This window comes from Cyprinus carpio, chromosome A13 (assembly GCF_018340385.1).
Source record: "Cyprinus carpio isolate SPL01 chromosome A13, ASM1834038v1, whole genome shotgun sequence".
NCBI classification, from domain to species: Eukaryota; Metazoa; Chordata; class Actinopteri; order Cypriniformes; family Cyprinidae; genus Cyprinus; species Cyprinus carpio.
In genome coordinates this window covers 5,970,649-5,986,204 of record NC_056584.1, presented here as the reverse complement: position 1 = coordinate 5,986,204, position 15,556 = coordinate 5,970,649, and the positions used below count along the sequence as shown (strand labels likewise).

Below are 15,556 nucleotides of genomic sequence, written 5' to 3'. Positions count from 1 at the left end.
TTCTGCTGCTTAATATTTTTTCAGAACATGTGATACTTTTTTAGGATACTTTGACGAATAAAAAAAAAAAAAAAAAAAGAAGCTATGTTTTTAAAATATAAGTATTTTGTAATAACAATATACACTACTGGTCAGTAATTTGGGGTCAGTCATTTTTTTTTCTTTCTTTTTTTTTAAATAAATATATATATTAGACAGCAGAACTGTTTCCAACACTCATAATAAATCATAATAAAAAAAATATATTATTAGAATATATATTATTAAATTTTTTTTTTTATTTTGAATAAATGCAGTTCTTTTTAACCTTTTATTCATCAAATATATTAGACAGCAGAACTGTTTCCAACACTCATAATAAATCAGAATATTAGAATGATTTCTAAATGATCATGTGATAGACTGGATGTTACATGTGACACTGAAGGCTGGAGTAATGATGCTGAAAATTCAGCTTTGCATCACAGGAATAAATAATTTTTAAGTATATTCAAATAGAAAACTATTATTTTAAGTTGTAATAATATTTCACAATATTACTGTTTTTTTTCTGTATTTTTGATCAAATAAATGCAGGCTTGATGAGCAGAAGAAACTTGCTTTCAAAAACATTAAAAATAGTAATGTTTTCCAAACTTTTGGTCTGTACTGTATGTATGTATGTATGTATGTATGTATGTATGTATGTATGTATGTATATATATATATATATATATATATATATATATATATATATATATATATATATATATATATACAAAATTCATTTTGTCCACAGATTCTTTCTTGTAACTCTTCTCTCAGTCACAGACCTGGCTGAAAGGCTCATTATGCGGGCCTCTGTCTTCTCAGGTGTGAATCACAGCATTATGCATGATAGTTGACGCCTTCTCGCATATACCTTTCCTACACAAAAAGTGTCTTAAAAAAATGTAAATCAATATATTGTTTTCTGTGAGCGAGTAATCAAGATGATTTTCACATGATCTTGAAGCAAAAACTCTAGCCTTCAAAATCTGTTCTCAAAAGTCTAGTGAACAAATGTTCTCTAGGTGTTTTATTGCCTTATTTCAGTGACCACGCATAAACGTTGCTTTCTCAAAAACCTAATCATGTACATACATGCTGCTCACATATTATTGTAGCCAAGTTTGTGCTGATTAGTGTTATTACACTTTAGCCATTTATATGTTTATAAGCAACTGAAAAAAAACATAAATATCAGGGCATGTCAAAACTTCTCCAGGCCCCCAAAACACCCTCAGGCCCCAGAGGGTTAACTCTCATTATGAATCCAAGACATAAAATATGACCTCAAATATCATCTCCCGCTGAAGTGACAAGTGGTAAGATACTGCTTATAACTCGTGTCCCAAAATGGCTGAGGAAGGACAGGAGTGTTACTACTGCAGAGGGGCGGCACTGCTTTCTCTGTCAAGATGACGCAATGTTTCGAACAGAGCCTCAGACTAGAGTCTCTCAGACCTCCAGACAGGAGAGGGAGGGGCGAGACATTCTCTCTAACACCTCACACTGAGACGGGAGAGCAGGACATGAAAGTCTAATGGGTACCTAACAGTATGGAGGACGTGAGGGGTAAATGTGCATCTAAAAGCCAAGAGGTTATGATTTGCGACTATCTTACAATACAGCCGCAAGATTTATTATTGGGAATAGGGCTTTCACGTATGAAATGTTTACAATATAACCCAGATCATTTTATATCACAATGACTTTAATGCGGTTTTTTGGCTGTTAAGTTTCTTAAAAGCTGTGTTAGTAGCACTGCCACACATGCCCATGTATGTAAATATTGTTGTGTATTAATGCTATCTTTGTATTGGTGAATATATAAGAATATAATGCTTTATTAGCAAAAAAAAAAAATAAAAACTTTTATTTTAGTGAAAACATAAATATCAATATTTTTTTTAGCTATAATGCTGAGCCCTATTTGGGACACAGCAGACCTCTTCTCTGAATTAGGAATGGCTGAAAGGAAACCCAGATGTCTAGGCCTTGATTTATGATGGCTAATTACCCATATTTCCCTGGTGTACATTTACACAGATTTTATCCTGGGTCTGGTAAGTAATCGCCGGTGCGTCGGTCAGGCAAAAGCCATTACTGTCAATTGGCCACAGAGGATGTGTCCTGATAAGCAGGGGAGTGTACTTGCCACATGTTTTGTCCCATTAACTTCTGACTAGATGAGAATCAGCTAACCAATGTATATGTGGGTCAAAAAGAATGAAATACAAAGAAAGCAGTAGTGGAAGCTAATGTTTGACATGCACGTGCACTGTATACAGACCTACAACTGCACAAAAGATTCACAAGTACACAAGTACTCAGCTAGACAAAATTGCTTGACATCTCCGCAGGTGACAAATGAAGAATCACAAAATGTTCACAAATAATTATTTTTAGATTATCGGTTGCATCACAGTTTTAATGTACAATAACTCTGAATCCTCCATGCCTCGTCACTCCGAATGAGTTCTTGTGACTCACGTGAAAGGTGAATCACACGATGCAGTGCAGCTGATGCATCACCTACTCTGTTCACAATTGAAGGATCTCGAGATGGTAGGAGAGGATTAATGTTGCCATGGAAACTAAATTAAAGGGGCAATTTTCCATTTAAAAAAAAATAAATGCAACGATTATTACATTTGAGAAAACTGCCAAGTGATTTTTGAAATGCGGTACTTTATTTAGAATCAGTGTTGAGCACTCAAGAGTGATAGGGTGGTGTGAACTAAGCCACACATTCCTTACATGCACCATGTATGAAAAGCAATGGGGATGAGTTGATGTGTGTGTGCTTAGGAGATGCTTGTGCCCCCTCACCATGATGACTGCTTCAGGGTAGATGGACTCTGTGACCACGTCACGGTTGTGTGTGATGTACTCCACCATTTCATTGAGGCCGGCTCGCTTCACTTCTTTGAACTTAAGATCACTTAGTGGATCAGTCACAAAGTCGAAAAGCACGCAGCACTGCCGCAGTTTCTGGACAAACAGTTCTTCTCGATCCAAGGGAGGGGCATCTGGAATGGGAGACAAACAAAACAGGCTGAGTGACACCTGTCAGAACAGTCAATCAAACCAACCAACAAACCTCCCAAGAAAGATTTCCAGACCTCTTAAGGCCCTGTTATACTTCAAACAAAAATCGAAGAACGAACTGATATGACGTCATTTCGAACAAAATCAGGCCAAAACGAACTCGTTTTGAGTTTGTTTCGGCAGTTCGAAACAGCTGACCTTTCTGGGGGAGTTTGTTTTGGCTCCTAATCACCTTTGAGTTTCCACTGGTCCGTGGCGGTTATGCAATCAGTGGGTGTGTTCTGAAACTCCACCTTCTTTGACGTGCATTTTTTTTTTATACCCGGTTAATTTCTAATTCAATGGAGGTCATACAGGAGAAAAACATCTGCAAGTCACTAGCAACATAAACACGCTGGAGTGTCGAATAGCTGAGCTGGCACAGATTTATCCACACCAGTACAATCGCTCGCAGACAGACTTTAAAGATTCAGAGAAAGCATTTAATTCCTAGAAAGAAATTGCAACAAAGCTGTGTCAACCACCTGGAGTTATGCAAAAAGCGACGTAGAGAAATATCCAAGACAAGTTTTCCAAAGCCATGAAAGGAAAGAGTAAAGATGTAAGGTAGCAATTACCAAATACATGTGTTTTAAATAAATGTTACACCATACTGCTGTTGACTCCAATATTTTTTTCCACATCATGCTGCTAATCATTATTCTTTTGTCTATAATAATCTGACCATTGGTGCCTGTCTCACACCTAGATTGCCTACACTTCATTTCATTGTTGTGTTTAGGGGATACGCGTGAGCGTCGCATCACGTTTACACCCCACCTCCAGCAGAACTTCTTTTTGCACCCAGACGAAGAACGAAAACGAACTTCGTTTGAAGTATATCGCGGCCTTTACTGTGCTATTTCACACCAACACACAGTTTAAACAGAGCTCCTATTTGGGAGGCTCTCTGGTCCACCACAGTTTCATTTACACCTTCCTCTCACCTTGATTGTGAACCTCATTTGTCTGTCTGCGTGTTGTGATCCGTGTGTCCCTGCATGAGCTTGTGGAAAATAACACTGTTCTGCCAAGGCAACACACTGCTGCAATTATGAGCAGGCCATAATGGCTGTACTGGAATTAGGTAACCAAGTACTGGGGATGAGCGATGTACTGAATATTCACAATACAATCACAATGCTTTTGCTGACTATAATAAGCTGCCATTTAAAAGTTCTGGATTGGCAGGTTTAATGTTTCTGAAAGAAATCTCTAATACTCATCTGTATTAATTTAATGAAATATACAGTAAAAAGCTAAATTTTGTGAAATATTACAACCTAAAATAACTGTTTTATATTTTAATGTAATTTATTTTGGAAACTTATTTTGTAATTTATTTTGAATTTTCAGCATCATACTCCAGTCTTCAGTGTCACACTAACATACAGAAATCCATTCCAATAAACAGATAACCTTTTAAAAAAAAATTAAAAAACAGCTGAGCTACCAAAAATGTTAAAAACATCTGAAAACCTTAATGTTTTTTTTTTTTAATTTTTTTTTTGATAATGTAAAAGTCTTTAATGTCACTTTTGATGCATTAAATGTGTCTTTGCAGAAAATAATAAATAAAACTCCTAAATAAATTACGAACTTTGTGAATATAAATCTCAGACAATAATAAAAAAAAAAGAATCAATACACTACAATTTTTAACTTTGAATTCGGCAGTTTGATTTATTTCTATGCAATAATAATTTAAACTGATGATGATTCAGCTATTAATTTGCATCCTAGTCCCCATGTGGCATTTTTAACTTTTTAAAACATTTTAGCAAAATTGTATGCAGATATATTTGGAAATTTGCTTGTATTTTATTATTATGTATTGTTATTTTGGTTCACATATATAAAGATATTTACATTTAACTATTCACTAAGCAAAAATACTGTTGAAAACAGTTGATTAACTTTTTTACTGCATTTTGTTTCTTGCTTATTTTAAATGTACTTAGCATTTTGTTAATAGCTATTCAGTTTTTTCTCTCCCATCAAGCCATTATAGAGAAAATATACAAAGAAAAGATAGGCTGAAAAATAGATATATGATTTTGGCCTCTTTTGCCAAGTCATACTAAGTTCTAATTGTATGTTTTACTAGCAGCAAGTAAAGAACACATTTATTTAGCAAATGTTATGCAACTTGCGCATGCATCAGTCTAACTCATAAATCCAACGAGTGGTCCTGAAATATTTGAATCAGTAAAATAGCTGTGATTTCTCATTTTAATATCACTCAGAAGAGGTCTTAGGTCTGACAGTGGCTTTTGTTAAACAGACCCTGTCCATTGAGATGGATGGCATAGGGTAACAAGGAAAGGATGGGGATTGATCCACTTTTGAGCAGCGCTGGGGACAGAATGAAAACGAAGGACGTGGAACGAAGGATTACTGCACTGCAGCAGCTCTATCAGAACATTCTAGCATCACTTTTACATGTCACCAAACACAAAGAGCACAATGACTGAAATGACAAATAAACAAATACAAACAAATAACCTCTATTGTCAGATGATTTCATTATCAATTTCTTTGAGAGATGATGTCCTGTGTGCAAGTATGAAACATTTCGTTTACTCTGCTGACTCATGTGAATTCTTTCCACAGTGCTTTTAGCTGGAAGAAGACAGCAGGATTTCTAGAATAGTTGCAGGCCATGAACCACAACATCCTGCACCAGGCCTGCAGTCTGAAGTAGGAGTGTTTGATTGGGAGATCTTATGCAATGCCAGAGGAGAAGTTCTGAGAGTGATGAGAGGAGGAGGAGGACAGTAATGGAGGTAAAGGATGGCCTGCAGCCAGCAGGTTTTCTATGGATGAATGCACAGAGTGGCTTTCATATTGATCTAATCAAATCAAATATGCACTAGTATATACACATAAAAGCATGAAACAAAATAAGGCCGATACCGATTGCTGATATTTTATTTGACAACTTTTACGAAATTAGGGGTTGGCAATATAGCGGGCAAAACTACAGAGGTGTGTTTATAGTTAAAACAATACAGTGGTTTAAATTTTTCAATGCTTACAAATACATTCAAATGTGTAATAAATTAGATGAAGTCTTTAGGATCTAACTTTTTTTTCCTCCAGATGTTCGTTACTTAAAAATGTGGATATAGTTACATGGGCCAAAAATAAGAATACTGTGCTATTTGACATTTCACTGAAAATATATGACAGTTTCTACAAAAATATTACAAAGCACAGCTGTTTTTAACATTGATAATAATAAGAAATGATTTCTGAAGGATCATGTGACACTGAAGACTGGAGTAATGATGCTGAAAATTCAGCTTTGACATCACAGGAATAAATGACATTGTAAAATATTACAAAAGAAAGCTGTTGTAATCCTTCATTTTTTTTTTTTTTTTTTTTTTACTGTTTTTAGTGTATTCAGTGTAATGCAGACTTTGTGATCATAATAGATTCCCTTTAAAAGCATCAAAAATATCTTACTGACTCCAAACTTTTACATAGCAGAGAGATCTCCACTAGTGCACTAAAACTGCTCCAGGACCAGGGCTCTAGACTCATTCTTCCCACTGGTCGCTCTTAAAAATAAAGATTCTTAAAAGGTTCTTCACAGTGATGCCTTAGAAGAAACATTTTTGGTTCCACAAAGAACCATTCAGTCAAAGGTTCTTTAAAAGAACCATCTCTTTCTTACATTTTTATAATCTGAAAAACCTTCATTTGCCACAAAGAAACTTATGGAACCATTTAGACAAAAAATGTTCATCAATGGCATCGTGAAGCAACTTTATTTTTAAGAGTGTGGTGCAACTTACTCTCTCAGTTGGTCACGAGCACATGACTCGTGCACACTCCTTTTTTTTTTTTTTTCTACAACATGAGATTGATCAATGCATGCTGATGAATAGTTTTTCAGTTATCATAGTTTATAGTTATATGGTAACAAAAATCTGAAATCTCATTTTACCTTCTGCATAGGCTGTCAATGTGACCAATTATGATGTTGGTAGGTCTTACATTAAAAAGGAGTTACATTCAACCCATTCTTTTTCATCAGTATTATTTGTGATTTGATTTTTTTTTTTTTTAATCGGAGTTCCTCTTTTTGCTATGTTATAAGCCAGGCTTCAGTCACCTTCACTTTCACTACTGAATTTGCGTTCTTATGGCGGTTTTCCGCTGCATGGTACGGCACGGCACAGCTCCCTTTTGGGGGGTTTTCCACCGTGTACAGTACCTTGTACCTTTCCCATTACCAACTACCACCACGTCCCAAGTTACAAGTTAACAGTAACATTACCAAAATGTGACGTGTAAACCCTGCTGATCACTGATTTGCTGGAGAGAATCGTCACTACCTGCATCATTGAACTTGCGACACAAGACCTGCTAGATTAAAATCAGCACAGCCAGCGAGGACTGAACATTGAATATAAACATTTCATTTCATACCTGCACTGTAGCTGTTTACCACTTTGGCTTACCGGAGCAGCAGTACCTCCAGGCTTCTTCTGGTGACGCTTTCCAGATTGCGGATGGTCAGATATACAGAAATTGTAATTCACAGCAAAGAAGAAATACGAGCATAATGTAACCAACAACAAATCCGAAATGCACCGGCATCTTATGTTCATGGAGATGAGAATTAAAAAACTCCTAGTGGAAACACAAACTGAGCTAAGCCGTACGATGCAGTGGAAAAGTAGCATTAGTGTCTTACAAGAAATCATAATTGTCTGCTGTGCTTACATCTTTACACCTTTCACTTTCTAAGACTAAAATGAATGCTTGAAAGATAGATTCATTATTATTCTTAATGAAAAGCACAACAACAACAGAACAGTAGAACAATGACAAACTAGCTTACATAAAATGTATTAACAAAAACGAATAAGACGAGGCATGGCATACACCACATGCTGTACTATATATCGACTAATGAATTACAGAAAGCTTAGCAAACTTCTCAGAATGAAAACAAAATGTTCACCTTCTCTGTTTTAAGAAAGAAGTGGTCTTTTACTTTCATTATACATTTTTGTGCTCGTCGGCGAGTATAACCAGGCTATACACCTGGTTCTGCAGCACACACTGTAAAGTGGAGAGTAGAATAGACGCTTTGGAGCAGAGCAGACCATACACTCACAGAAATGCGACCACGTCAAATTTTACCTCGCATTTTGGTCGTAGTCTAGAGCCCTGTCCAGGACTCATTGAAATCGAAGACAACTCTCTTCAGGGTTGCGTTTTGGTTAAGTAATGCAAATCAGTAATAACTAAGCATTAAGATAATTGCAAGATAGACTGTTATTACTGTTATCACAGGGCACACATATCTCTGGTGGGCTCTTAAATTGGAAGTGTGCATGATAAAAAAAAACATATACAAATAAATAACATAACATCAACAAAACTCAGACACTCAAACAACAACAATCACACACATAATATAAAAAAATAAATATATATCATACATACATACATATACATATACATATATATAATATATATATATATATATATATATATATATATATATATATATATATATATATATAAAAAAAATCTGAATTACAGCATTGAATTTCATAATGAAAATGTTACATTTTATTACACTGTTTTATTACACTATTTAAACCGTTTGATACTAGATTATACTTGTTTTACTTCAAAGCTTATATTATTTCTATTGGTCACTCAGAACAGACATTCAAGTAAGGCTTTTATGCCGAATCTTCACACGAGATCTAGTAACAAGCCAAAGACTGCCCCCCAACCTCATGCTGAATTTTTTTTTGATGTATGAAAAACTGTTGCGGCCAAGCTCTCTAAATGTGTGCATTTTTGCATGCAGAAATGTAATATATCTGCCCCGATTAAGACCTAAAGTAGGATCGGCCTGTCAGCCATTGATGTAATATATCTGCCCCGATTAAGACCTAAAGTAGGATCGGCCTGTCAGCCATTGCAGGTCATCTGATAACGATGGGTGGACAATCAATTATATAAGCTGAATGGATGGTATAAACCAGGGATAGGCAACTCCTGGAGTGCCGCTGTCCTGCAGAGTTTAGCTCTAACCCTAATCAAACACACCTGAACAAGCTAATTAAGGTCTTCAGGATTACTAAGGCTACAGACAAGTGAGGTTTTTTCAGGGTTGGAGCTAAACTCTGCAGGACAGCGGCACTCCAGGACCGACCTTGCCTACCCCTGGTATAAACAGAGCAAGAAAACACGTGAATAGCATAAAAAGGACTGGGAAAAGGCACCGCCTCAGCCCACAAAATGCAGAAACTTTAGCAGCAAACGGTCAAATGTCACACAGAGGACCTATTCTATTATCTCAAAGTTGTCAAAACTCCAGCAAATCAAATCAGTACGTGACTGCAACTAGGGCTGCCCCCTAATAGTCGACTAACTGCTAGTCGACAACAAGAAGCTTGGTCAACCAAAAAAAAAAAACAAACAGAGAAAAAAAAACAAACAATAATCCACAAGCAAACTCACGCAGTCTGTGACTAACAGAACATTAACGACTGGTGTATGTGGTAATATAGGCATCCAAATGCTCACGCTCACCTATCATGATCAACCTCAAATATGGCTTATCATCTGAAAAGTATTAGCACAGGGCTCCAAACTGCGACTAAAACAGTCGCATTTGCGACCATAAATATTAATTTGCGAGTGACGTTTTTGCTGAGGTCGCCAGTGGCGACTACCCGCCGAAAGCTCCTCCGGATTTAACCGCTAAAAAAGTTTTCTCAGGCGGATGATTTGCTTCATTCTAGCAGCGCCCCGTCTGTGATAAAATGAACTCGGGCCGAAGGTTAATACACACAACTACACCGAGTGTGGACCTGCCGCGTGTACAACAGCTTTCAGCTGAGATCGGCCCATAGAGAAAAAGCCGTCTGTCAGCCAGAAGTGTTTTGTAGAGTCGGCGAGGCTCTGGCCCATTATCTTCTCACCGATGCCGAGACTGAACCGACAGAGACGCATTTCAGCCAGAATCAGCCCAAGTGTTATTGCTATCTGGGTATATATTTACATGTTATAACTTAAAAATTTGAAAGTAATGCCTTTTTTCCTAATTGTTTTGCGATCAAATCTTTTGTTATGTTCACGTATTAAACTGAGACGATGCGCATCAAAGTTTTAGTCGAAAAACAGAGTTTCAGACAGTCCTCATCTCTGCCGCACATCAGTGCTGACGCACACAGTATGATAAACGCAGCTCCGCTGTGCAGCGAGAGAGAAATGACGGAGACGGAAGAAGGGAAAGTGCAGAAAATACAGTGTCTATTTCGTGCACAACTCAAACAAACTAGAACAGGTAAAGCTGACAGCTGTTTGAATATTTGCAATATCGTTAACAATTCTCGTTTATAATAATAACTAATACGGCTTCTTCTAAACAAGATCTTGGTCTGTGTTCTTTTAATGCGTGAACTTCATTATTTGAAGTGCAACTGCCGTCCAGTAATCGCAAAAAAGCTCTGTGCTTTGTCACTTTTTAATAAAAAAGTACCAGCTTTAAAATTATTCCGAATTCATAATGAAATTCAAACAATACAGTTTTGGCTCTTCTTAATGGGGCAGGTGCGGTCGCTTTAGCGCCTCAGTTCAAGGGCAAGTGAACCCATTTAATCTTTCTCTTTACTAATATAGTACATAGTGAACATGAATTAACATCAAAAGGTAGGCTATTTTATAAGAGATCCTACAGTACAACTTACTGAAATGTCTCATGTGTGTGGAGCCCAAGCTACACTCAGTGGCCAAGTGATGCTTATGCTCCATGATACTGGTACAGACTCTGTGTAATGAACAGTTCTTTGTGACTGTAGATTTCAAGCTGGAAAAGACATTTAGTTCCCACTTTAAGTGAACCTTAGTTCCCAGGTCATCTACAAGATGGATTAAAATGCTGAGAAAGGCAAGAAAAGATGAGACATAAACACATGACAGTATGATGGAAATGTTAAAAATGTAAATAAATAAATAATAATAATCATAAAATAAATAAAACACGTTTATTCTGTGGCACCTATAAAAATTATTTGGCTCCTAAGTCTTTTTTCTTATAGGAGCCAATGGCTCCTTACTCGATTTTTTTGTTTTGGAGCCCTGTAACAACTTTACATGGCCGCTCAATCTAATGTCAACCCAGAGAAATGTGCACTGTTTAACAACGTGTCTACACCGGATGCGAGCGGCATTACAACTGTTGCATCTGATGTAGACACAGTGTAAGTGAGTGTGCGGGGAGAGGAAGCTGAACAGTAGCTCACTGCAGGCAGGTCACTTGCTCTTAAAATACTCCGTAATTTTTGGTCATACAGATAAGAATAATAAATCTTTCGAATCTGTAAAGACAAAACCAATATCTGTGCACACTCAATATCAAAACAAAACGCACTTATAAAAAAATAGGAAAATAAACAGGATGCGATTTCTGCTGTTTGTCTCTGTGAACTTGAACGCGAAACTCCGTGTAAATCTTTGCCTTACAGACATTAAAAATATGTCTAGCAAAATGTCTACTTTAAAATGAACTAATTCAAGTGGAAAACAAATATTCTCAGATTATGTAATCTGTGTGAAACATGCATACAGGCGCATCACTACTGTGGAGATGAGTCAGTGTGGCCGACCATCTCTAAAACTAAAAACTAAGAAAGCACTAGTTTTTTTTAAAGAATTATTAAAATGTTAATGCAGCCTCCTTACTGTTTCTCCCTGACACATTCATAATCATTACTTCTGCTTGTGCACTGTGGTAAGCTTTATTCATGCACTTGAGCGCTTATTTGGCTATGTATGCAATTAAAGACTTGGTATTATGATTTAAATAGCTTATTAATAAACATGTGATTAGTCGACTAATGCTTCAAATGAACTACTATTAGTCGATCAGAAAAATCTTTAGCCGGGGACAGCCCTAACTGCAACCCTGGAGTTTCAGAAGCCGCAGGGACCCATTTATCTCTCTCTCTGTTTCATATGGCGCTTTTCCACTGCGTGGTACGACTCGGCACGGCTCGGCTCAGTTAGCATTTCCACTGCGCTCCACTTACGCTCGTATTTAGTATCGCTAGAGTGGGCGGGATTATTCACGTCATTATAGTTGCGCCGCCTCTACTGCCACGACTCCTGAAAAACTTTTTCATTCCGCGTCGCCCCATCAAGCTCTCGCTGGAACGTCTGTACTTCCTCAACAGACAATGAAACAGCCACTTTTTGGTTGTAAAAAAAGGTGCGCTCGTTCAAAACAGTTGCTTTCGATTCTTTGCCCGCTGTGCTTATTTAAATCAAGTGGTTCTGTTGACGTGTATATATAAACACTTATGACACCTTAACACATGACCAAATAGTTATGTTTAGTGGTGGCACGGTTAAACCGAACCGTTTGGTTCACCACACACGGTTCGGCACGCGCTCGGACCGCAGTTCAACTTAAATCTGATAAAGCATCTGTAATATGGTTTGCTATAAATAGCACGTTAAACAAACAAGGTTCAGCTAATATATGTTTCTGTTGATGCATGCGCATTCTGGAATCCCAGACATTATAACAACAGCGATGAGAAAAAAAAAAAAAAAACCCTGGACAAATCATTCATATTATATATATATATATATATATATATATATATATATATATATATATATATATATATATATATATATATAATATATATATATATATATAGATAGATGTGGCATGACAGATCGCTGTATAAATGCCTTGGAGAGTGTTGTTATAATCCCAACAGAAGCACTGACTAGAGCGGCCGTGATCGGCTCCGGTTCCCATGGCAAAACCGAAATATATCAAGATTTTATATCAATTTTCTACATTGCCCAGCCCTATGTTTTTTTGTGTAATTTGGAGATTGATGTTAAAATATATCAGATAACAAATTTTACTGTTCAGTGTGATTAATCACAATTAATTACAGAAAGCGGTGTAATTAGTTCAAATAAGTTAATTTTTTGGCAATCACCAGCATTATTATGTATATATACATATATACATTATATATATATATATATATAATAAACACTTATGACACCTTAACACATGACCAAATAGTTATGTTAACATTGTTCATTGGCTATATATAAACACTTATGACACCTTAACACATGACCAAATAGTTATGCTAACATTGTTCATTAGCTAACATAAAACAGATGAACTAGGTCAACAAGTACAAACAAAAATAACAACAAATGTCTCCAGATGCATCTCCATAGTTTGATTATAATGTGACTATTGTGGGCCAATTCAAAGAAAACACCCAGCGCTTTTGAATAGCACATGCAAAAACCTCGGGGCTCCCAGACAGATGAAAGAAAGAGGAGTTGTTGTTCATGGTTCTTAGGGCAAGCAGATTAAAATAGCCTTTTTAAAATGATAAGTGTTCACATAGTGTGCTGTGATGCCCGTATGCTCTCACAAAACCAAAAGAACAGCTATTAATGCTAACATTTGACCTCTTGCACCACACAACCAAAGCAATCTATGTCCTCTCACATGCTCTAGAGCTGCGCCTACAGCAACCAATACACAACACTCCAACAAGACACTGAGGTGGGTTCAGTGCAACAGCTCAAGTTTTTAGGGTCATACGAGATTGTTTTCACAGTGGATCTGGAGCTAAACATAACCCAGACTAATCATCCAAATTACAGCCCAATGACCTGTGTGTGCTGGCAAACCAAACAGGACCGACTGAACTTTTAGTCAGGGCATACGGTCAGGTGGTAAAGCTCCTATTGGACATATGATATTGTGAAAAGATTTTTATCAAGAATGTCAACCATATATGTACGCTCTAACCCCAAACTCAGTGGAAAAATCATCACTTCATGATGTAGTTACCTTGCCCTTCAGCAACACAGAACAAACAGGCAGTCATAAGAATGAGAACCTCCACAGGCAAATCACCGACCCCAGAGCAGGACGTCTTTATCTCAGTGTTCTTTCGGTCACATAATTAGGCTACAACCTAAAGTTACATGTTTATTTAACACTAGTATATTTTCTCATAGTGCAGCCATTACATCGAAAAGGAAAAAGCCACACAAGGCTGTATATTACAGTAATTTAACCAAGAAGATTACAAGGGGTTTTAAGCACTAAAGGAATAGTTCACCCAAAAATAAACATCTGCTGACCCTCAGGCCTTCCAAAATGTGGATGAGCTTGTTTGTTCATCAGAGCAGATTTGGAGAAATTTAGCATTTCATCACTTGCTTACCAATGGATCGTCTGCAGTTCCAAACAGCCGTTAAAAACATAATCCAAGCAGCCATGTCTTAGAATGAGAAACCCCCATGTCGTTCCAAACCCATAAAAGCTTCGTTCGTCTTTGGAACACAATTTAAGATATTTTGGATGAAAACCGGGAGGCTTGTGACTGTCCCATAGACTGCCAAATAAACAACAGTTTCAAGGTCCAGGAAAGTATGAAAAGCATCGTCAGAATACTCCATCTGCCATCAGTGATTCAACTGTAACGTTATGAAGCGACGAGAATGTTTTTTGTACATGAAGAAAACAAAAATAACTACTTCATTCAACAATTCCTCTCCTCTGTGTCTCTCCAAATCAGCGTAGCACCATTTTGACAAATCTGAGCTGTATGCAGGCGGCATACGCTCTTCTGTGTCAGCCGCGCCACAAGGATACTTTTTTTGTATGTCTTTACGCTTTGGTTTGAAAGAAAACAGTGCATCGCTGCTGACACAGCCGTGTACAAAAAGTACTGTTGTCGCTTCATAATGTTACGCTTCAATCACTGATGGCAGATGAACTATTCTGACGATGCTTTTCATACTTTCCTGGACCTTGACACTGTTATTTATTTGGCAGTCTATGGGACAGTCACAGGCCTCCCGGTTTTCATCCAAAATATCTTAAATTGTGTTCCGAAGACGAATAAAGCTTTTGCGCGTTTGAAACAACATGATTTTAAAACAAATCCATCATCTAGGTGTTTTACCTTTAAACCATCACTTCTATTCCACAATCCATAACACCTTTAAACCATCACTTCTAGTCCACAAAACACAAAAAAGGTGTTTTACCTTTAAACCATCACTTCTATTCCACAATCCATAACAATGCTTTAGGGTAATAGGGTAACAGTGAATTATAAGCCTACTTCCAAAAAAAAAAATAAAAAAACACAAACAAACAAAAAACAAACAATCAAACAATACTAACTATTAAATCACTTTAACAAATACCATGTTAAACCACATTATACTAAATGTAAAACAGTTACAAAATATTAGATCTCAAATATGCACAAATTACACCTTGGCCTGGTTTCCCAGACAGGGCTTAGGTTAAGCCAGGATTATGGCATTGTTCAATTACGACAATAACATTAATCTTGTGCAACCTGAGAAAAAACAATGGACCTGACATATTTTAAGA

The 15,556-nt window shown here is 36.8% G+C and overlaps 1 protein-coding gene across 1 annotated transcript in view; it reads right to left on the bottom strand.

Moving 5' to 3' along the window:
* Positions 1-15,556, bottom strand: part of LOC109068635 (serine/threonine-protein phosphatase 2A 56 kDa regulatory subunit delta isoform) — a 43,413-nt gene that overhangs the window by 13,099 nt on the left and 14,758 nt on the right. Inside the window, exon 4 of the mRNA XM_042768471.1 lies at positions 2,854-3,053. Within this exon, the coding sequence (XP_042624405.1) occupies positions 2,854-3,053 (200 nt within the window). The remainder of the gene's footprint in view (positions 1-2,853; positions 3,054-15,556) is intronic.